Source organism: Sturnus vulgaris, chromosome 3, assembly GCF_052056855.1.
Source record: "Sturnus vulgaris isolate bStuVul1 chromosome 3, bStuVul1.hap1, whole genome shotgun sequence".
Classification (NCBI taxonomy): domain Eukaryota; kingdom Metazoa; phylum Chordata; class Aves; order Passeriformes; family Sturnidae; genus Sturnus; species Sturnus vulgaris.
In genome coordinates, this window is record NC_142245.1 from 45,927,465 (window position 1) to 45,951,297 (window position 23,833).

A 23,833-nucleotide genomic window follows, 5' to 3' on the forward strand; every position below is an offset into this window, starting at 1 on the left:
TGACGGGCGAAGGGGAACGGCCACGCCCCCTCCTCCATCTTCCCCATTGGGCCGTGTCCCTCAGGGCCCGCCCACCCCGCGGTGCCATTGGCCCTCTCGTCGGAAATACTGACATCATTCTTCTCCACTTCTATGGAAACTGAGACTCGGCGCCGAGGGTGCTCATGGGGAACGCTGTTCTTGCTCGCTGCTCGCAGCATTTCCGTCAGGCAGCGCTGCGCAGCTCAGCGGACTACAATTCCCGGAGAGTACTGCGCGCAGGGGGGTGGAGCCCTCCGGTGAATGCTAACGAGCCGAGGGGGCAGGGCTTGCGCGTGCGCGGGGGGCGCTCGGTGGCGCATTTTCCCCCCAGGAGGGGAAGGTGGCGCCCGGCGGGGCGGAAGGAAGGAGGGGGGCGGTGCTCCCGCTCTGGGCTCTGCCGCCGCCAGCGCCGCCACTCCCGGAGCGGCGGCTGTTCGGGGGCGCGGCTCCGGCTGCCGACGGAGGAGGCGGAGGTGAGGTGAGGTCGCCTGCCCCGCTGGCTGTGGCTGGGGGGGTGGGATGCTGGGGTCCGGACGGTGGAGATAGAGGGGGCGCCCCGCTCGGAGGGGCCGGTCCGAGCTTGGCTGCATGGGAGCGGGTCCTGCGGCCGCCCCGCCCAGCTCCGCCCAGGAGGGGCTTGTAGGCTGCCCGGGAAGGGGCCGGGGAAAATAGGGCCGCCGGTAGTGCTGGGCGGTGCCGGCGGTCGCCGGGGCGGGTGGAGTGACTGACGGAGCGCTCCAGGACCGAGGCTGCGCTGGGCTGGCAGCGGGCGGTGCTTCCCGGCCCTCCCTGGCGGCTGAGCCCGACAGCGCCGATCAGAAAATGGGGGTGGACGGTGGGTGGGGGGGGAGAGCGGTGCGTCCTCGGCTCTCGGTCTCCTAAAATGGCGCTGAAGAGCTGGGCCCGCTCGTCTTGGAGTTCTGCAGGCAGCTGAGGAGACTGCGCCTGTCGTGTTGAACTCCGAAAAAAATGAACCTTATTTCCCTCGGTGTGGCTGTGGCGGGAGTTTGGCAGCTGCAGACAGGGCGGCAGCAAGTTCATGTTCTCTGTGAAATGTGAGTTTTAACCACGTAACGCAGCGCTCCAGCTGCGGTCGTGGGTTTTGCCGACTCATCTTCTGTCTTCGGGTCAGCTCGCAGCTCCCAGACCCTCCCTGTCCGCCTGCGGGGACTTTGGCGACCCAGGTATTGTTCTCTGGCTTCTGCAGCATTCGTGCTCAATTTTTCCTAGAAATCCCATTTAAAATGGAGCCGCGATCCCAGGAGCAGCGTGCTCATGCTGTTCTGGCGTTAGTGTTGAAGTGGCGGCTAAGGAAAGCTGTTGTTTACTTAGCTGCATCTTCGGGGAAAATGTGTGGTCTGTGACTGCTCTTCCACCTGTGCGAAGCTTGCCTGCCCGTAGCTTGAATGCGAGGTGTTGTTCGGTGTCAGCCTAGGAGGGTTTATAAAAACGACTCTGCTAATTAGAATGGGAATGTGGACTAGTGTCCCAGTTGCATTTGGATTAAGATTCTGGTAGTCTCTATTTGAAACAATACATACTCTCTGTTTTCTGTGTATTCCTTTTGAAACTCTCCTTTTCACTCCTACCTGGTCCCCCTATTTGGGACTTCTTCCTCCCCCACTGGTTACAAGTCAGTGCACTAAGTTCTGTGATGGAGCTGATTTGAGAACTTTCTGAATGGTTCATTTTATACTGCAGTTCTCTGCTTCTTTGGTAGTTGTCTTTTATTTTCTCTGTAACTGCACTATGACTGAAGCGTGACGATACTTTTTAAAATGCCATCTGTATATTTAGCCTGGACTATTTCAGACTATTACATTCCCCCTATTTGGGAAGAGGGGAAAAAGGTTCCGCAGAGTGGGATGGAACAGGATAGCATGAGAAGTTGTTTTGGAGAGTTCTAAAGGGAAACTTTTTCTTGACATTTGACCTAGAATTAATCTTCATCAACTTTGATCCTCTCTAGAAAAGTCCTAGACACAGATCACAGTTTCAAGTATAGCTTTAGAGTGGTTCCACATTATGGCGGCCCGAATCACTACCTTATCCCAGTGTCATGTGTGTTTTCAAAGAGGTCATCAGAGATAAGGTTTGATGCAGTCCGAAAGGCGGCTGTGCTGTGCGGGCTTTCTGTTGTGTGTGGCTGTTCTTTATGTCTATGTGAAGATACTGAGAAGTAACTGGAAAATTAACTGTGTTATGCATATAAATTGAAATGCAGCAGGTTTATGTGCTGGTTTACAAGGTAAAATGGCTGTAACTGCCTTAATCTTATGAATAAGCAAAGGTGTGATCAATTCTTGCACTTTCACTATCAAAAGGCTTTGTGTTCCCTTTCATTTATTGTTTTAACTGATGGATTTTACTTTTTATTGGGAGATGGTGACTTGAGATCTTGTGTCTAAATCACTGGGAAGTCTTTCTCCGGGCAACAGTGTAACTTCCAGAACAAATCGGTCAGTCACCTCGGCTGGAAACCCTTAATATCAAGTGTGCAGTATGTGATAATTTTGTGCAAAGAGCGGTAATATTTCGCATCTGGTATCATGGTATTTTTGCTTAGAGGCTTTTGTAAAGAATTCATTTGCATGTTTCTTTATCAAGTGTCCCTTTCTATATAAGTTTGGAGGAGGTTCTGTTCACTGTTTATGTGCCAGTGGGTGTGTTAAATGTGTAGCTGTCTGATGAATAATCAGACTTTTGTTTTTCCTTGGTGGGGATTTACATAAAATTTAATTTAATGGTAGAATAGTAGTATAGAAAATTTTAATTATATTGATTTGAGTTACTTTTGTTCATTAGATTTTTTTTGCCTTACTTTTATTAAAAGGAAAAAGAAAATAAGAATCTCTGCACTTGTGGCAGAAGTACCTGGCTAATTTTCTTCTGACAAGCAATATTTCAGGTGAACTTCTATTAGCTTTGTGCAGAAAGATGCAAATATTTAGGTTTATGCTATACAGTACCAATGAATTTCAAGTTAGTTGGGGATTCTGAATATTGGCTTACTGCCTTACAGATGAGAAGAATTCCCAGAGGGAAGAGGAAGAGCTTTAATATTTACTTCTAAGCAAGAACTTTTATAGGAAAGCACTTCCAATCCTAACATCTCTTCTCAGCCTAGCTGAATAGCTATGCACTTTCAATTCTATCATCGTTTGTGTAGGTTTTTGACAAATAATAGTCACAAGGGAGTTGTTAGGTTGATAGTATATCCTTATATCTATCTCGACCAGATTCCTTTTGCTTAAAACATTTGGGGGTAGACTCTGAAAATCCTTTGATTTTACCTCCTCGCTGAAGTCCTTTGAGACTTACTCTTTGTATGTAAGGGTACAGTTTGACAGTTGGCTCTCAGTGGCAGTGCTGGTTGAAAGCACTTCAGCTACAACAAGCTGGCAACAAAATACAAAGTCAAGGGTATCAAATCTGATTTTGATTAGTGTGGGGCCTGACCACCAGTTGTGCTGGCACATCGTGGATAGGATGGAAAGGTTGTACTTCTTATCACAGCATCACTGCCAAGAAATTATGCAAAGCTTTCCCTAAAGGTGCAGTCTTATGAGCATTTTGTTGACAACTATATTCGGTTAAATATCCTTTCTTGCCCCTGAAGTGCCAATACATTTGATGAACACCCACAGTGAAGCAAATACAGGAATTGATCTAAACCTAAATTTGGAAAATAGTTATTAACACAGATCAGTTCCCCAAGTACAGACTGCTACAAATGCTTGTGGATGTTGGGGATGGGAATAGACAGGAACTGATTGAGCTATGCTCTCCCAGCTTCTTGTGCACCTGCTCCCTGGCAGAGCTTGCGAAATGGATGAGTCCTTCACTAGGATGAACATTACTTAGTAAAAGCCAAAACATTAGTATGTTATCAACAGTATTCTCACCCAGAGTGCAAAACACAGCACTGTACCAGCTACTAGGAAGGAAATTAGCACTATTCTAGCCAAAATCGGGACATTAATGTACATAAGTATTCATTTGCTCCATGAGGATAGACATAAGTCCTTTGCAGGATACTTGCAAAGTATCTGAGAAGTGATGCTGAAGTAGCATGAGACTTTATGTACTGCTGCAGTTCCTGTCTTAAAATTAAATGAGAAGAATTGTTTTGAGTTGCTGCATCTGCAGTGCAGCAAGGAAGGCTAGAGGTGAAAGGATAGCAAATCTATCAAAGAAAACAGTCTGAAAAGAAAATGCGGATGGAGGTGACCAAAAAATATGTGAATTGAAGCTAATCAGTAGAAAATTGTTGAGCTCTGTAGGCCCTGGATCCTAAAAGATTATTCGTAAGAGTCTATTACATTTATGGTGTATGGCAAAGTGTGTAGGAAAATGGTATATTTCTATTTTGACTTATAACAAAAGATTGAGGAATTATATAAAAAGACTGAAGTAGTATTCTGCTTCTTTAAGTTGTCTTGGTCTGAGTTGTATTTTCTGCTCTTGTACATTTACACTTTTGGAATGTCTAATGTATGGAGAAAGCGTTTAGGGAGATCTTACCAGATCAGTCATGTGAGTTTTTTCGTGTGGGGTTTTGTATGAATGTCTTTAAAGACTTGCAGTGGAGCTTCATTGTTGTGAATGGTAAAGTTTTAAATACTTTATCACCTCAGCAATCTACTACGTACAAAAAAGTAAACAAAGTCTAGGAGTTGGGTTCGACTTCATTAATAATTAAAGAAAATTGTATTTAGTGTGTATTATATGGTGGTTTATTGGTAAATGACATCTAGAAACCTTTTATATAATGAAGGTGTCATGTGCAAAATTGGAATATTTGCACCTAACCTATAAGTCAGCTGACATTTTTGTTGTATGTATCTATTGTTTACTTCCTTTTTTAATCTAAATAGTGTTAATAACGCTTTCTTTAACAGTGAACTACGTCTTAGGAAATAAAGAAATGGATGGGATGGATGAAACATCTAAAAAAATCCTAGAGCCATACCAGTATTTGCTTCAACTACCAGGCAAGTTTCTTTGTACTGTGTTGTTTAAATATCAAAACTGGTTTTACAGCAACTTTTGTCTTGGAAAGTATATGGCAAGAAGTTTTTCCATTCTTGATTTGTGGATTTAAGAATAATAAAAAGTAACACTTTTCAGTGTTTCACTTTTATTTGTTCTTTTCTTCCTCTTATGGAACCACCTTTTTTTTTTTTTTTTGTGAGATTGGTACAACAGCTCTTGCGTCTGTAGTAATATTGCCATGTTAATATTGCAATTCTAGTAAGTAATATAGCAGTTACTCTGTTCTCCAGAGTAGCTGACTTGCTGCTTTTAAAAATCATAAAGGCAAGTACTGAAGACTTGATCCTGGTTTTAAACTCAGGGCTGACTTATGTTCTTTAGTTGCTGTACTGAACTCGGGTTTTTTGTTTTGATTGAGGGAGGAGGGATGTTGTTTGAGGGTTTGAGTTTAGTATGGGGTTCTTTAGGAGTTTTTTGTTGGGTTTTCTTTTGGTTTGGTTTTCTTTTGGGGTTTTTAGGGGGGTTTATTAGCCTGTTCCTCTCATGTAATTTATTCTCCTTGGTGTATATAGAGACAAGTGCTCTTATGGTGAATTTCAGCTGTCCATATTCATGGTTTGCTTCACCTGTCAGATATTCAGCCAGTCCTTGTGTAGCATCAGGTCACCAGCAATACATTCACATGAAGTTTTCAGTCTTAAACAGTATAGTAGAATTCAGGAGGCAGTTTGAAAGCAAACTACTGTATGGATATGCCCCTTGGAAGCCTCTTCGACTAAACTATCAGATTGCTGTGACTTTCATTTGTACACCTAAAGTGAAAGAAAGACCATACAAGCTATCAAAGTGACTAACTTCGTAAAAATAGCAGCAGAACAACTTTGTAATTGGGACTGCTGCATAATTGCCTGGTTGCCGTCTGTCCAGCTTATATTGCATGCTGAAGGAGTTACAAAATTTGGGTAAATATTAAGGAGATATTTCTGATCAAAATTTTATCTGACCAGGGTAGAAGACCTCTGCCTAGACAAATAGCACTATAAATCACAGGCAAAGTACCAAGTGGCTTTTGCACATCTGCAACAAGAGTTGTCTATCACCTGTAGGGTGAGTCCTCTGAGTCCTAATTCATTATACCTGTGTATAATGAATTTCATTATTAACCTCTACAAATATCTAGTATTTTCTTGCCAACATTAGTGATTTCATTTGATTTGGCAGTTAGCACCGAGTTGAAAACTAAGAAAAGGAAAGAATTTGGCAGTTGTATGCCTTTTTAATGCCAGAAGGCTTGTTTCCCATTTCTTCATGTGTATTCCTTTTGACTGTGTTGAACTGGGTGGTGGTCTTTCTAGAGAATTACCTTGAAAATGAGACTGTGATATATTACAGAGAGCTTTCTATGCCCTGGTCCTGAAGAAATTTGCTTTCCTCGAACATCATCTTTAAGTCTAATTTTTATTTGATTAGATTATCTCATTAACCAAGGAATGTTGTAACACCTCTGCATCTTCAGCTGCTAATTATTTTTAACCTAGTGTAGCTACCAGGAAGAAAAGCTCAGCTTCCTAGTAGGAAATGTACAACACCCAAAAAGTGCCCAGAAAAATCTTATACAGGCAAAAGTGCTTGACTAATAGCTCTTCAGTTACCTTTCACTTTAAATGATGCATCTAGAATATATGTTTAACCTTCCCACCTTGATTCCTGTGGCTAAATTCGTTTACTTTGTGAGTTCAACTGTAATAACTCTGTACTGGTACACTTGCTGGCAGTACAGGTGTTTTATTCCTGTCCTCCTAAAGTATCATAAATCTGATAGTCCACTTTACCATGTTGACTTCTTGTTAATTTAGTGTGTGTTTTGGGGAAGGTGAGAGACACTGATCTCTATGCAGTAGTGGCGGTGTGATTCAAAAGAGAAAACTTCCCTTGAATTAAGCAGGTGAAAATGGTGTACCTGTGGGAAGCTTGTACTGAGGTAAGAGGTGAAGCAGTGAGGGTTCCCAATCATACCGTGTTTCCTGTGTTTGAAAAACTGGCTTTGCCTAAGGTCAGCTATGCCAAGTACAGATCAGTAGGAGCCAGTTACATGTGTGAATCTTGGAGTCAGTATGAGTACCAGCGCTCGGTAAGGGTGGAAGAAATGGGTTTATAGATGCTGTTTCTACCTAGACTGGAGCTCAAATTAGATGCCTGAGCTAATCCAACAGCCTTTTGTTGAAAAAGGCAGTTTTGTTTCATCCTCTTAGCTTCTGGCAGTGTTCTCCTGCTGCTTAACTTGTGCTAGTTCTCAGCTTGCTAATCAAATTATTAGGTGGTATCAATCACCTAACCTTTTAAAAACGTGCCTGGGTAATCTCTTGTCTTGTTAGCGAGCAGGCACAACGATAGGGACAAGAAGCTGTTTCTGTGTTGGATCAGTTTGAGCTCTGAGGGACTTTGCAGAAAGCTTGGCTGAGTGTCAAATATGTACAATGTGGCCCTACAGTAGTCCAGTTCCTTATCTTGTAAGACTAGTTAAACTCTCCAAGCAGTTTAGTAACCTATGGTTGAATGAATCTAGATAGGTATCAAAGTTTGTTTGCATAAAAAGGGATTGTATAACTGTATTAAGATTGGTATCAGGGAAGGGAAAAAGCATGCTAATGTCGTCAATAGTCTAAGAACACAGATTTTTATAACTGCTAAGGATTAACTGCTCAGTAGAGGGAATTGATTGCTTTGCTTCCCTTTCCTGAAATAAGACTTTTAATGGTAAGTTTCAGAGTGATACTTAAAATAACCTTGTCTATTTCTTTGACTTCAAACAGCACTAGGATAGGAAAGCTACTAGACTTAAGGTATTTTTAGTATGGTGCTATTTTAAGTGCTAGTATAGTAATTAATGTTTAGTATGGTAATTAATGTTTATTCCTTTTTGAGCAGAAATTATTACTTGGGAGAAGAACATAGATTCTGAAACAGTAACTTCACTGTAGTGGAACATTGCCATACTAGTTTTTAGCGATGTTCTGCTTAATCTAGTCTTCTGTCACTTAGTATCATAAAGTGCAGGACTGAGTTTCATAGGTTCTGTTGCAGCTTGTCTCAAAAATGCCTTGGTTCACACATATGGTGAATCTTTTACTTTTGAGAGTCTGAGTTAACAGTAGTAGCTGATTTTGCAGCCCTAAGGAGTATGTGGAATTTCAGTTGTCATAAAACTGATATGGTTAATAGCTTGCTATTGAAAGGGACAGATTCTGATCCCATTCATGACTATGCATCTTTCCATTCTTGTCCTGCTGGTCTTGGCTGCTATCTTTCCTGGTCTTGTTTAACAAACTAAACAGTCAAGACTGGCTTTGTTGTTCAGCTTTTACTGCTGAGTAATTGAACATGATCAGTCTGGTGAAGGAGTTAAGCACCATGGGCCATGATCCCTACCACTGGCACAACTACACTAGGCACATCAGAGACCTCCACTTGGGCCAGGTTCCTGAGGGAGGCTGTGCCTCTCTGGATTGTGAGCTGCAGAGATGCCTGGGGGCACCCACTACGCAGAACAAGTGATGTCCCTGTTCCTAAAGCTGTATAGTTGTGGAAAACCTGTGTCACCAAGCAAAGGAGTAGTGAAAGGGGATCAGCAGACTTGCACAGCATCAGAAATAAAAAAAATTACAAGACTACAGATTCAAGAATCTGAAATGTCCAGGTATATTGACAGAGGGGCAGAAATAGTCTATGTATATCAGTTTGGGAGATGGATACTCTCACAATGGTGAAGGCTGGTGGCCTCTGACACCAGGAGAGAGATTTCCGCTCCTTGAGCAGATGTGCAATTGCCAAATAGGTTCAGTGCACTGAAAGAAGACACATGACTGGAAGCTCTTTATAGGCCTTTTATAACCCGAATGATTCTATGGTTTTATACAACTAAGCATCAGAACAGCACCTGGAGCAGCAGCAAGTGGTGAGACTGAGCAGATAGTGGAGAGATTGACTCCTGTAGGGAATAGAGGCTTCCACATGTAGTCTTGTGTTACGGAGGTTTGCTGCTTCTGGATACCTCTGATAGGCATGTGAGGGAAAGACTGCCAAGGTGTGTTTCACCTTTAAAACACTTAACCTTACAGCTCTTCTACTTGAACACTAATGGATATAGCAAGAGGGTGTCTGAAACTCATCAAGCAAGACTATATGGCCTTTGGAATCGAGGCCAAGGGCACAGAAAGCCAGGCAGATCTTCTCTATGATCCTCAACCCCCTTCTCACCATCAAGAGGAATAAATGGATACTGCCTGTCGACACCTAGGTGGTTGTATAGCTCATGCTGATAGCGGAGCTTTGGCTCTTAAGGCCTTGAGCTCCTTTGTAGAGCGAGGACTACCAGGAGGAGATAGCATCCACCTATCCAAGTCAGGGCAAAAGTAAAAATTATAGTAAAAGATGACTACACGCAGTCAAGTAAGGAATTAGTGAACTTGCAAACAAAGTGTATAGGCTGATTTGAACAAGACACTTAGTTATTTACAGATCAGATCTGAAGGCAAATCATCCCAGCACTCCAACAAGGAAGTATGAACACAACTTGATAGGGGAAGCTCTTGCTTTTTCTGGGGATCTGCAGGATTGGATGCTTCTCTGAAGTCCCTTTATACATATGCATACGTTATTGGGAGTAAAAGGGAGGAGGTAGAGTTTGGCATGCAATTGTAGGGCAACAATTTTATTGTGGTATAAACACACAACTAGAGTGCTGTAATGCATCTGTGTGGATGGCCTTGGAAGACAATCTGGGGTAGCAAGGAATGGGAGTTGCATTTTGTGAAAGAGCAGTTGAATTGCATGGAGTTCTGCCTTCGTCAGATGAGCCTGTTGAGAGCTTATGGGTTAAGAATCAAGGGCAGATGAATAGGGGTGATATTATAATGGGCATTTGCTACAGACCCCCTAAGCAGGAAGAAGAGGATGAGACCTTCAGACAACTGCAAAATGCTTTATATTTGCAATGCTGATTCTTATGAGAAACTTCAGTTACTTCACATTGTGGTAGAAGCAGCATCACAGCAGGACACAGGCAGTCCAGGAGGTTTCTGGAATGAATTGGTGACCTCTTGCTAACACAGATGATCAAGGAGCTGATACAGGGAGGTATAATGCTGGACTTCCACTTAGAAAAAAGAAAAAGGGAGAATTGTTTAGGGCGTTATGACTAGAGGCAGTGACTATGGGATAGTGGCATTCAGGATTGTGAGCAGGAACACGGCAAAAACAGGATCACAACCCTGGACTAGTTAACCCTATTATGAGCAGAGAGAGTTATGCTAGAGGATTCTATCAGTGACCTTTATCAAGCACAAGCGGCTGCACAGGTTAAAAGTGTATGTGCCTGTTCTCTGCTTGTCTTCCTGCAGTTCACCTCTGCTGTTTGTAGTGTTCTTGTACTGCTTGGAGAGGTCTGCTTGGAGACTTTATCCATTTAGTTTTAATCCATCAGAGGATGCAGCTAAACGTGCAAGTGTGCAATACAGCTGAGGTAATAAAAGAGCTTTGTTCCTCCAAAAGGACAATGCCCCTTCCTCTGATCCTCAGCCTCTCCTGCTCACCCTGTACTGATTGTGGCAGATCCACTGCAAAAGCTGACTCAGTACATAAAGCTGGCAGAAAGCTAACCTAGCAAAAAGCTGTGTTCTCTGTTGGGCTAATGAGTTGAATTAGCTGTAATGGGGGCTAGGTTAATAGTCCCTCTGCTCTTTCCCATGCTGTTCTAGCTTTTCATATACCCTCTCTGTAAGTGGGGTGCTGCCTTAAGGGCATAATTTGTGGTTACTTTAATACAGCAAGAGCGAAGCAATACTAGCCAGGAGCCTGTCCAGAATGGAGGTCTGTAGTTTTTGGGTCTGTGCCCTGTCACAAGAACAACTGTGTATATAGAGTAAACTGGCTGACTTTTTTCTCTTCTTTTTTCCCCTTTAGATGAGAAGCATCTCATCTGAAGAGAAGAAGGGAATGTCCTCAGTACAACATCTTTAATCTAACTTGATACTTGTTTTGAGGATAAAGCTTTAACCTTCTTAGCTGTAGAAGGAATTTCTGATTATTTTTCTTACCTTTTCCACCTAGCATTACTAAGGAGCAAAGCTTTCCATAGTTGCTGTTTGATTTGGGTAATAATTTGGGATCTTAGGCAGATAAAACCAAATGCATTTAGCAGAGCTTTGATAAAAGCTTGGTGTAGTAATGCCTATTATTATAGCTCTATACAGTAGGTAGAGCTTCTGATTTTGGCTGTTAAGACCTGTATTCTTCAATTTTACAATAGCCTGCTTAGAATAATTAACCGAGCAGTGAAATGTGACAGTGAAGAAACAGGATAATTCTTGGCAGTGTTCCTTTTAATTTTGTCCTAGTGTCCCTGTATTGTTGTCCTCTCTAGTTTGAGGAGAGGACAGGTGTGGCAAGGAATGGAATCTTCTGCATCCAGGCTTTAGAGACCAGTGTTGGAGGGGTTTGGTCTTTTGCCATCCCAATATGTCTGCAGGCATAAACTGTGTGTACAGAAAATTGCTGTACTATCACGTAGACCTGGTAAGATTGACTTCAGAATCAGATAAAATAGCATTTAATGTAGCAATAATGTTCCTTTCAAAGACAAGCAAATCTGCATCTATAAAAGGAAAGATAAATGTCTCACTATACAGGTAGTGTTTTTTCCTTGGATAGTCGGCGTCGAGGAAGCCTTGCTAGTCCGGGTAGACAAGTCTAACAATTCAAATACTGTCTGTACTAAAGAACTGAAGTGGCTTAATCCTATGTGCATGTTATAATCCGTTTAGAGTGTGTGCTATTAGTCAAGTTCCTCATGATGAAATAATGCTTGTTGCTGAACATACAGCATTCTTTAAGTGTATTTTCTAGGAAGCATATTCAGAAAAACAGAATTAGCGGACTAGTACAAAAAAAAAGGCAGATGTTGTCTGTATCCATGTCATTTAGAAGAGAATAAACAGCTATAGATAAGGTACAGTTCCTTAATGTAATATTATCTCTGACCGGTTTCCTTTATGAATGTGGTGAAATACTTGTTAATCCTTAACTGCTAAGCCATACAGTTTGGCAGATATTTGTAACAGTTACTCTCAAGGAGAGACAAAACAATCCTTCCCTTCTGCAGAAAACTGTTAATGTTTAAAACTGAGCACAGAAAACAAAAATGGAGAAAACAAGTCAATGGCAGCATATGTCCTGGTAAGAATGCCTGTTCACATGTGGCAGAAGCAGAGGACAAAGCTGCTGGGGGGGGAAAAGAGGACTATTTTGTTAATCTTGTCTAGGGAAAACCAGAAGATGGTGGTGACAGGAAGCAGTGGAAATCATTGAGAACTGAGACAAAAAGTGCAGACCTCTGATCCAGGGAGGAAGATTATCACACTTGCTCCAGAGCCCAACCCACAAAGCTACTGCTTACCTGATGGTGACTTAATTAGAAGGAGAAAAATTCTCAGTCCAGTTTCTCCAGGGTCTATCACAGCAAGTGAATATAGCCATGCTTATTATTCTGTTCTGTATATGCTGGTTACGCAGTCACAGAGAAGCTTTAGGGAGAGATTCAAATGTTGATATTTCTTTGGTGCTATGGGCAAGATGGAATTATCAACGTGAGGACTAGTATTTCAGAATATCTGAGTTATGTCTCAGTACTTCTTGAGTCAAGTAATAAGGGTTCCATGGATGTCTATGTTGCACTGCTTTGAAGTTTATTTAAAGCTTTTTCCAAATGCCTGTTTATGTGAGCTATATATGCAGAGCTGTTTTTGTAAACCTGTCTTGCAGTTATTCCAAGGTATTATACATAGATGAGCTTCTCAAAGTTCAGAGCAGAATTGTCTCAGGATATTGTCTGTGGATAGGGGATGACTTTATTTCATACTGAACGTGACTAGATGCTGAATAGATATTTGTACATGAAAGCTAGCAAGTTATTGAAGAAAGTGGACATCACTAATGTATAACATAAGGTTAACTTCTATGGAAATTCACTCTGTCATGTAGATGTCATCCATCAAATATCTGGATTGAACAGAACAATTTGTTTTAATATTAAACTTGGTCATATTGATGTTGTCTTTCATTCCTATGAAACAGGGTGACTGCCTGGCTCCAACAAAGTATATTTTACTAAAGCAGACCAAATCCTATTTGTAGGTAGATTTCTTGGGGAGAAGATAAATATCTGGATTCTTGGAAAGTTCTATTCAGATATTTGTTTAGAGTTATTTAGTAAGTATATGAAATGCCACTTTCCTGTTTTACAAATTTACAGTAGCAAGTGAAGAATAATACTATAGGAGAAAGACCTAAAAATTGAGAGAAATAGATATCCTACAAATACCCATACTTTCAACTAATAATGAATCCTAATTTAAACTTTTTAATCTTAAAATTAACATGCCTTACAAACTAGGTGATCTGTACAGGCTACCAACATGGTCAGGATTCCTTACTAATTAAATTGTGAAAACTAAATATAGTCACCTGTAAATATGTGCTTTACATAGTCATGTGAAGTGTTTAAAACTGAAACTGCTGCTAATTGATGTTTATTCAATGAGCAAACAAGCCATGCACTGATACATTTTCCACTTTTGTGTCATCATACTTACCAGTTTTTTTAATCGGGTCTCAAATCAGCTATAGTTGTTAAGACAAACTGTTGTGCCTAATAACGAACTCTGTTATTTTTATAAATGCCAATATTATTTTTATTGTAGGTAAGCAAGTGAGAACCAAACTGTCACAGGCCTTTAATCACTGGCTGAATGTTCCAGAAGATAAAATACAGGTACTGGCTAATTACTTTTAAAAGGTTGTTATCTTTCTTCCAAGACCATTGGTAACAGATGATTCTCCTACATAGCATAAATTACCAGAAATGTTAAAAGCACTAATTTCTAGATATAGCATGAATTTTCATGAAAACCACTTCATGCGAAGCTTTTACTATGGTGCAACACTAAAGAAACTACTTCCATGTCTTACTAGAATAGTTACTTCTTTCCATGTGTGTTCAACCTTTGCAGTTGTAACAAAACTCAGTTATTAATACTGAGTTTTTAATGACTTAAAAAAGAAGCTAGACAGTTACCTTGTAGACATCACAAATACAGTGTTTGAAAATAAAATCTGGAGATTTTGATACAAGAATATTGAAGACAGCAATTAAATCAACTTTACAAACCTAAAACTGAGAGGAGTGTATCATATAGTCTATATATAGTCTACATTACTTTCTAATGAGAAGTATTATCTAGGAATTCTCATTCCCTTTTCTCTTGGACAAAGTGTGCAAGATGCATGGCTGTGTATTTATACATTGTGGCTTTTCAAATGAAAGATTATCCTCTTTTTTAGGCTAGACTGTAGTTTTGCCAAACTGCATAGAGAGCGTGCAAAATATTTTCTGTCCAAGGCAATGTAAGGAATTAATATAATTGGTTGTGGCTTTTGACACCCAGCTGGTCCTTTGTTAATTGCATTAATTTTTGGCAGAAGTATCTTCTAGAGTTTGTGAAGGAGTCATTTTTAGGGTGGCTTAGGAGTGACACTTCATAGCTCTCAAGCAGCAAAGTGATTTAAGTGGTTTAAGAGGCTGCATTTCATAATCTAGGAGCTCCTCTGTTTTTCAGCCTGTATGTGTGACTGTCTAGCAAAATTTATTCTTTTAGCTAGACACATCTTACCCTTTGTGCTCAGACAAACATCCAAATAAAACATATAATATAGCAACCTGTGTATTGTATGTATGAGTTTAGTCTAATACCACAGATCCGAATTCAGATTGGAAGAAACCTCTGAAAGTTATCTAGGACAACCCTGTACTTAAAGCAGAGCCTTCTCTGTAGCTGCTTTAGGCTTCTGGGACCCCTGTTGAGTTTTGAAAATCTGGTAATGTGGTTCCTGCAGCTTCCCAGGGTCTGTCTTCTCATGCTGAGCCCCTTTAATTATAGCAAACTGTTCCATTCTATTCAACTAGGATTTTTTAATGTTGCCATCTCACTATTGCCTCCTGCCCTTTTGCTGGGCACCCATGACCATGTGGTCCATTTCTGCTTAGTGCTATGGTAAACTAAATCTGCAGTCCCTCTGTGTGAACAGAAGTTACCAGTTCTGTCACTTTAAACTGATGAATCACATAACTGCTATTGAAAACTTGGACCACTTATTTTGATTATCTTTATGAAGAAAACCAATGCTTTAATATCTCCTCTACTACTTAAGTTGTTTGTAATGGCAGGAAAAAACAAGACCCTGTCATCTTTTAGTCTTCTTTGCAATCCAATTATTACAGCTTTTTCTGCCTTTTTGTACTAATTTTAATAACTAAAGATGGTTAAAGTCTGAAGGATCACCTCTGGTCATCTTTTTTACATCTCTCATAATCTTCATAAGATATCCTCTGTGTCTAACAGCCTGATTAATTTCCAGGTATTTGTATTTCTTTTATTAAAAATCTGAATTCTGGCACTCATTCCGGGACTTTTTTCTTACCTTAGATTGTTCATCTTTGTGTAATTTATTTAGATGATACAATTGAGGCTTCTGTTCCTTGGTAGTTTATTTTACTGTTAACTGCCACTGTTTCACTTTTTGCCCCAATCAAGTGACCTCTTCCCCCAACACTTACTGAATTTCTAATTCATATTTGGAGCTGCACTGAGACACTTCAGTTTGTTGAATTAGAGAACACTGGGTTTGTCAGGTGAACACTGGTTTTGTCACTTTTTTCTGAGAAGGCACTGAAATGGCCTAGCAAGAGTCAAACAAATTTTAAAGCTATTGCAGATAAGGAGGTGGAAGAAACCCGTGTGTTGGACTAATAGTACAGCAAACACTGATTAGATAGATGCAGGTTGTAAGAAAACATAGCATTCTGTACTGGGTCTCCAGCTTTCATCATGGAGACCAGTCTTTTCATTTTCTGAGGCTACTTCCTGATGTATTCTAAAATAAGCTTTTTCTGATATCTGAACTGTTTCACTCCTTTCCTTCACCTTTGAATCACTTTTGACACTGTCTTAATTTCAAAAGATAATTCAGTAGAAACACAGTGTCAGGAAACAACGTTTCCTTTAAATCGTATGTATGGAAGCTGCAAGAGGTCATGAAACTGATAGAGGTATGATATAGGTTAGCAAGAGAAATGCTAGAATAGTCTTATCCAATGAATTTACAGAACACAGGGAAATGTTCCTGATAGTACTGAGACCGAGATAATGGATCAAAAGTCTATTCAAACAAATAGGTGTGTAAAGTTGCCTTCAGTAAGTACTCTATCCTTTGATTTCATGAGTGTTTAAGTAGGTTGCTCTTGCAATCATATCTTGGGAAAGATATGATTTGCTGGGTTTGAGTTTTAATCTTTGGGACAATGTTCACTGAACACCAGGTGGCTTGGTGCTCAAGAAAATGCTTACAGCGAAGTCCTCATTTTGTCCTACAGCACCCACAGAATAGGACCATACTAGATATTTGCTGCCTTTTTATGGTGGTCTTAGTTTTTTTTTAACAATTGTTTTGATGAAGGTTGACTGAATGCAATGTTTGTAGCTAACGAGTGTAATTAGTTCATTAGCTTTAAAATGATATCTTAATCAGATTTGTTTTGCAGTGAGTTTATACAGTATGCAGTTTTATGTGCTTAAATTTATTTCCATTTAAACAGGTGCTGAGTATACCTGTTGCTTGCATGGCAGCTGTGGAATAAAAGCAGTGTATAGTGTTAAGATTCTTCATTTTTTTGCTGAGGTGTTAAGGTTGCGTTCTACTCAAATGTGGTCAACTACAAGCCTGATGTTGTGAACAGTTTATTGCACGCCTCAGGTGGTGTGTGTGGTATTGGTCTACCTATTAACAAGCAGTGTGTAGGAAGCTACTCAAAAGAAATTGTGTCTGATGTCTTCCTGCCAAGAATTTTCCAATGATGTTTCAGAGGGAATAGTCTGTCCTTTAAGAACCCAGTACTGAATATAAACACACAAACTGTGGGAAAAGAAAGATGAACTCTCCACTTAATAAAACACAGTTCACAAGAGAAATGTGATAATGGATGGTACCTGACACTCTCAGGAACTGACTTTGGGAGATTTCAGGTTTGTAAATCTAAACATTTCAAAACACTGTTTATTTTATCTTCCCCTAGTCATGTTTCTAATAACAGTTACTCTATGACTCTTAGACAATGGCCTATTTTAGAACTGCAGCAACAATGGAGTATGCAAGTGGAAGCACTTCAGGGAGTAAGTTACCTTTGAATCTGAAAACATACACGTAAGACTATGTGATCCAGGACTTAGAGCAAACTGGATGGTGAAGAGAATCATAAATCCATACTAACAGTAAAGGCAAATTGTCTAAAGAGGAACCTCAGTGATAGAGAATATAGTTATTTAAAACATCCATTTTAAATATAGTCTTGTAAAACTTGCAGTTAAATTACTGACAGGCTTAACAATTTTCTCTTCTTGTAATAGGTTATCATTGAAGTGACAGAGATGTTGCACAATGCAAGCTTACTTGTGGATGATATTGAAGATAACTCAAAGCTACGACGGGGCTTTCCAGTGGCACACAGTATCTATGGAATTCCATCTGTAATCAACTGTGCTAATTATGTTTATTTTCTTGGCTTAGAGAAGGTTTTAACCCTTGATCACCCAGATGCTGTTAAAGTTTTTACCCGTCAACTTCTGGAACTCCATAAAGGTCAAGGCTTGGATATTTACTGGAGGGATACTTACACCTGTCCTACAGAGGCTGAGTATAAAGCGATGGTACTGCAAAAGACAGGCGGTCTCTTTGGATTAGCTGTAGGCCTCATGCAGCTGTTCTCAAATTATAAAAAAGACTTAAAGCCACTTCTTAACACACTTGGGCTCTTCTTCCAAATAAGAGATGACTATGCCAACTTGCACTCCAAAGAATATAGTGAGAACAAGAGTTTTTGTGAAGACTTAACTGAAGGCAAGTTCTCATTCCCAACCATTCATGCAATTTGGTCAAGACCTGAAAGTACTCAGGTGCAAAACATTTTACGTCAAAGGACGGAGAACATAGATATAAAAAAATACTGTGTACATTACCTTGAAAATGTTGGCTCCTTTGAGTACACTCGGAATACATTGAAAGAGCTTGAATCTGAAGCCTATAAACAAATTGAATCGCTTGGAGGAAACCCTGAGCTTGTAGCACTAGTTCAACAGCTGAGCAAAATGTTCCAAGAAACTGAAAATTAAGATATTAACTTCTGGGTGTGGATTAAAATTCTTTTGAAAATGGGAAAATAACCAGATGGAGAGGTGTGATAATCAGTCTTATGTAAAATTTTCTCTTGTAGCCGTGTTTCAGAAATTACTGTTAAAAATAACTTGTCATTGAGTTTTGAAATATATACGTTATTCTCTCTAAAGTCTTAACTGTAATTGCTTTACAATTGGTTTTGTTAAAGAAGATGTACTAGAACTAAACAAGTTTTGAGTCTAAATGTAATAGTTTTGACACAGTCATGGGCTTTATTTCACACCTAAATCTCTCCTGCCCCTAACCAGGCTATGATAGGATTCTGGTTGAAATTCTGTGTTAAATGAAATCAGGTTCACATATGTGTATTATGCATTTTAAACAATGCTCTCGTAAACCAAAATTTGTGTTAAAAAAAAAAAGTTTTCCAAGTTTGACTTGTGACGATCAGGTAGATCACTTTACTGTGTCCTAGAGTGAATATCCTATCCACCTTCTGTGGATATTTTCAGGGGAATGTGAATTATGAAAGCTACTATTTTGTATGCAAATAAGACATGCTCAGTCTGAAATTGTGACTTCATAAAGATTTTGAAGTACCTTAGAGAAAAGATTTCATCACATCAGCAAAGTGTAAATTTGCTGCTGATTCCAGCTCTGCAGTGAATAATTTTGCTCACCTGGTTTTAGATTTTGAAATTGTCAAACATGCTGTAGCCAGAAACTTAAATCTATGCATTAGACCTCATATATGTAACTGTAAATAGCAACATAATGAGCTGCTATTAGAAATGGAAAGGAATTCACACCAGGTAACTTTAGGACACCATAATTGGTGCAGATCTTTTTAATCTCTGATTATAATTGAGGGGCTTCTCCAAGACTTTATTCATAATTCATATTTCATTCCTGTTCTGAATTGCTCTCTGGAGGCATGTTCTGTATCTCTCCAAAGAGACAAGAGCTGTAATTTTTTTGTTAAAACAAAGGATGGTATCTTGTTTTATGAGCTACAATACCACTTCAGTTTTGTTAATTGCTTGAATAGAGCTTTAAAGTTATAGACATACCAAAATAGAACTGGAACTGAGAGCAAGATTTAAGGGTGGGGGTAAGTATAAATACATATATAAATAAATATATAGAGAAATGTTCATAAAATGTAAGCAGAGATGTTTGGTTTCTTCTTGCCTGGGCTGGCTTTAACCAGGTTCAGTTTCCTTAGTATTCACAGGTATATTAAGCTTTGCTTTGGGCTAACAAGGTAATGATTTGGATGAAAGGTAGAACTGGTGCTATAAGCTGTGATGCTAGCTCAAGCATACTCTGAAATGGACAGAGGTAGTTGACTTCTGATGGCTAAAACATAGTTTTATGCAGGTGTTCATTTACTGTACCTGGAAAACAGGGAGACCTATATCTCAGCCCCCTCAGAAAACTAACTGAAGGAGGCTGCTGTAATGCCTTTCCTGGGCAGCCTTAATATCTTTCTGAACATGATCAAACATGACAAAATTGAGGATGACTGCTTTCAGTCTGAAATATTATGTAGTTATGGATGATAGCCTATCCCTTTTATCTGCATGCTGAGGAGAAATCTTTGTCTGATTAGACACAGAATAATAGGCTTTTCACTGAATGGACCTGGTTACTGGGCCTGAATAGCTTAAAGTTGGTGAAAGGTGTCTTTAATGGTAATGAAAGAGAATTACAATTCCTTTTTCATAACTTGCAGTGCTTAGTAAGCCTGTAAATTTTTAATGTGTTATGTGAAAATACTCTCTGCAGCAAATTGCATTTATTTTGTGCCATGTCTTGGGAGTTTCTAAGCACTGTTGCAGTTAATGTTGAATAGGAAAAGCACTGAAAAGATTATTGTTGTCCTGAGAGTCTCCTAGTCTTACTGTGAAATGTATCCTTGTGCCTGTTAGGATATTGTAACTGCAACACAATGCAAAGTGCACTTAGTGCCATTTAATTTCTGTTCTGTTGCTGGATGTAAACAGTTCTCTGTAATCAAACTTTCATAATGAAGTAGCTTTTCTTTCTTTTTGTATAAAGCTTTTCTACCATCTGAGATTTCTGCTATGTCATTGCTCCTTTGTTTCATTCTGGCAATTCACCCCAGTATTTATTCTAATTCTGTATTTTGCAGCATGTGCCTTCATTATGAGTAGGCACATGGATATTTTCCAGTTGTAGACCATTTAAACCACAAATGGGTAAGAAGGAAAAAGTTGGTCTAGCTTTCGTTTCCCAGGTTACAAGAGGCCATGCAATTCTGTCTTACGCTTCTGCCTTCAAGGTATTTGATGCCAGTATTCAAAGCATATGCTGAAGGTGTATCTGAAAAGGCCCACAAGTAGAACACTGTTGCTCTTCACTTTGGTTAGGATAAATAGGATTGTGAGAGCTTTCCTTGAAGTATTCAGGAGTCGCAAGAGGCTGGAATATTTCCCCTTCATATGTTAAGTTGGTAAAGCACTTTAAATACTAAATGCCAGTCATAACGATGTCCTTTATTGAAGGTAGATTTTATATTTAGTGCCATAAGATCAGTCTGTGTATTTTCATCAGTATTCTCCAACGTTATCACTGGTACTGGCTCCTGACGTTAAGCAATGTTAGGAAAAACCCTTCTTTAAAGCAGCATGGGAGTTCTTGTGACTGCAGAATTAGTTGTGTAAGTGTCCCTCTCTGTTACATGCCTCCCATAACACAGGGAGTAGTGATTTTTCCTGATCTTCATAAAATATGCAGTGTTGTAGAATGGCAATCTGAGTTGCAAGTGGAGATGCCCACAGGGAAACAAAGGGGATGCTGGTTTCAATGTCAGTCCCTTTGAGCTAGAATCATTCCCCTTCCTACCATTGCCAACAAGTTCTACTTTGATCAGGTTATCAGTGCATTTCTTGGGGATTTAGTTCTTGCAGTTCACATTAAGAGAAATGCAAATACTTATCAGTCTGGAGCATTCCCCGCTACCTCAGTCTGTTTTCTGATTGTGTGCTTGCTTGGATGTAAATGAGTGCTGCCACCTGTCTTAGAGTAGCCAGCCATTGGATGGGACATCTGTCTTTGCTTTTTCATAGGCTTATGTTTACCCCATCAATTACGATGAAAATTGCATCATTTCAAAACCTTCCTTAGGAGATGGCTCTCTCCTCTCCTTGTGAGCTCAGGCCATTCAGGTACCCACTCAGAGCAACTTTCTATGTATCAGCCAGTTGTTGATACAGCACAGAAATGTTGAAACTGTTAACATTTCTTCATGCTTCTGCTTTTTTGTTAATTTTGCTAATCTGGCTGCATGTGCTATGGAAATTTCCTATATTAGTGACTGTTTTCCTCAATTATTGTTAAAATGCTAACAAGGTATAAAAACGTGGGGTTTGTGAGGGAGTTTGCACCTCTCATATAGAACTGGTTTGAATTTGAATATGCCTTTATCACTGAATTGGGCCAGGCTTTTATTCATGTGCAAGAGCCATACGGGCATTTGCTGCTCTTCTTTGTCCCATCTTAATCATTTTACATTTCAGGTTTGGTATTTGCTATGTTCTTTGTATTATTTGCTCAGTACTTTCACTGTAATTCTTCTTTCAGCTATATTTCTATTCTGCTGTTAATACCAAGCACACATAATACCATCAAACTTGGTTTTGATCCTGGACAAACATAATAGTCTGAGTCTTCTTTTGAAATGTTGAATCTTGGCTCATCATTCACCTTCACAAAAGTAATCCAAGATTAATCCAAGATTTTCTGCAACCTTGAAATTCCTGAATTTTTTTTTTTCCAGCAAGCTAAAGCCTGTAACATTTCATATGACCATAAATTATTTTTGTCTCATGTAGCTTGAGGTACTTTTCTTGCCCTACCTGTTTGCTTTCAAGATCCATTTTGCTTTGGTGGTAATGCCTGTTAGGTCTTTTTATGAATGAACTTAACTCACTAGCCCTGAGGGAGAAAAGTTAATTTTTGTCCAGGTTAATGAATTCTCCCACTCAGCAAGAGCCTTATGAACGTCAGAGCTGGCAGGTGGACAAAGGCCAGAGAAAGGATTTGAGAGAAGAAGAAAACTCATTTTTGCCTCCTGAGGCTGCCTCATGTAATTTCACCTTGTTTTACAGAATTTGACTTTGTTAGGAAAAGATAAAGTGTGTGGTTAGTTTCTCTGAGCTTCCCTTCTTGCTTTCCAAATAGACTGTGAGAGATACTTAAGTTAAAAATTATTTATGTAACTTGCATATATAATCTAAAGATTTTGATTAAAGGTACAGATAAAACAGAGTACATTGTTTCATTACTCTTCTTTTTCTTAACAGTCGGAGTCTTCTTAGAGTTGCCAAGAACAATCTGCCATGTGCCTATTTGAGTGAATTACTACCTCACATTAACATCCTTCCTGAATACATTTTATCATAGCTGAACCTCATTGTTCAACCTTTTCTGCAGCACTTATTTTAAAATTACTCCAGAGGCACCTTGTTGAGGTGTGGCTAGGAATAATCCATGATTGACTCACTTCAAGCATAAACTTCTAATAAAATTTAAACTTTATTAGAAAAAAGTGCAAAACTTCTAATAAATGCAGGTTAAACTACATTAACCCTGATAGTGTTCCTCACCTGTGTACCCTGTGGAACAACTAAGTTCTCAGTTAACCTACTGAAAAGGTATTTACTGATCATCTGTGTTTAGTACAGCATAGAGAACCATGGGAGATAGACCAAGAAGGCCTAAAGTGACACTTCCAGGGGAAGCACTACAAAACCTGACATGAATTTGTGTAGAAGACTATCTTTTAGGTGAAGGGAAATCATATATAATTTTCTGGTTTTGAATTCCAGGAAAATTCTCTACTCATTGGTATACAAATTACATGCTGACAGTTAAGCAGCTGCATCATCTCTTGAGCACTAGATCATTTTCACTTTCTTCAGAATGTTTCAGTTGCTATTTCTAGAGCATATAGTGTGAGCTACTTAATCACTCTGTAATTACTGAGGTCTGTAAAATGGTAAATGCATGCATTTTGTTTATGTATTTTGAAATACATAAAATCTCTCCTATTCTCTTTGAATCTGTGTTACTCCACAATGAACTTCTGTTGGCTGAGGGAGGCATAACCTTTCACTGACTGAAGTTATTAAAACCAGGCTGACGCCAAGCATATGTGAACAGATTGGAGGTGGGGGGAAACCCCCAAAGCTCTTTAGAAGTAAAATTTCCTATAATTGCAGAGTTAGTATATGAAGCATGGAAGTAAGTGAAACAGTTTTTCTGTGGTTTTGACTGAAAAACCTGTAGTTAACTGCTTTCTTTTTAGGATGGGATGGAATGTACAGGTGAAAATAAAAGGCTTTGGAAAGTAAAAGACAGAGGAATTGTCATTGCTATTGACAGAAATGTAAAAATTGTGCTATAAACCGAATCTCTTACCTTTTACACCAACCAGCATGAATGTTCAATAAATTCAGAAGCTAAATCCATTTTTACTTAAGGCTTATAAAATGCTGAAGTTGTAATTTGA

At 39.5% G+C, this 23,833-nt stretch overlaps 1 protein-coding gene across 7 annotated transcripts; it reads left to right on the forward strand.

Moving 5' to 3' along the window:
* The first annotated feature begins 374 nt into the window (after positions 1 to 374).
* On the forward strand, positions 375 to 23,677 carry GGPS1 (geranylgeranyl diphosphate synthase 1). Of its 7 annotated transcripts, none has more exons than XM_014874873.2 (4): positions 375 to 494; positions 4,923 to 5,015; positions 13,773 to 13,843; positions 17,532 to 23,677. In XM_014874873.2, the coding sequence occupies exons 2-4, from the start codon at positions 4,949 to 4,951 to the stop codon at positions 18,291 to 18,293; spliced, it is 900 nt and encodes a 299-aa protein (XP_014730359.1). In that variant the 5' UTR covers positions 375 to 494; positions 4,923 to 4,948; the 3' UTR covers positions 18,294 to 23,677. The 7 variants fall into 7 exon arrangements, with proteins under 7 accessions (XP_014730359.1, XP_088017649.1, XP_014730352.1 ...); XM_088161523.1 differs by having other exon boundaries at positions 381 to 499; XM_014874866.2 differs by lacking the exon at positions 375 to 494 and adding an exon at positions 798 to 1,205.
* Positions 23,678 to 23,833: the final 156 nt, after the last annotated feature.

Bases quoted from the DNA above. Each gene is read 5' to 3' on its own strand.
- GGPS1 (XM_014874873.2), top strand. From the start codon at position 4,949: ATGGATGGGATGGATGAAACATCTAAAAAAATCCTAGAGCCATACCAG. The intron at 5,016-13,772 runs GCAAGTTTCTTT...TTTTTATTGTAG, and splicing joins GTATTTGCTTCAACTACCAG to GTAAGCAAGTGAGAACCAAA. The intron at 13,844-17,531 runs GTACTGGCTAAT...TTCTTGTAATAG, and splicing joins TTCCAGAAGATAAAATACAG to GTTATCATTGAAGTGACAGA.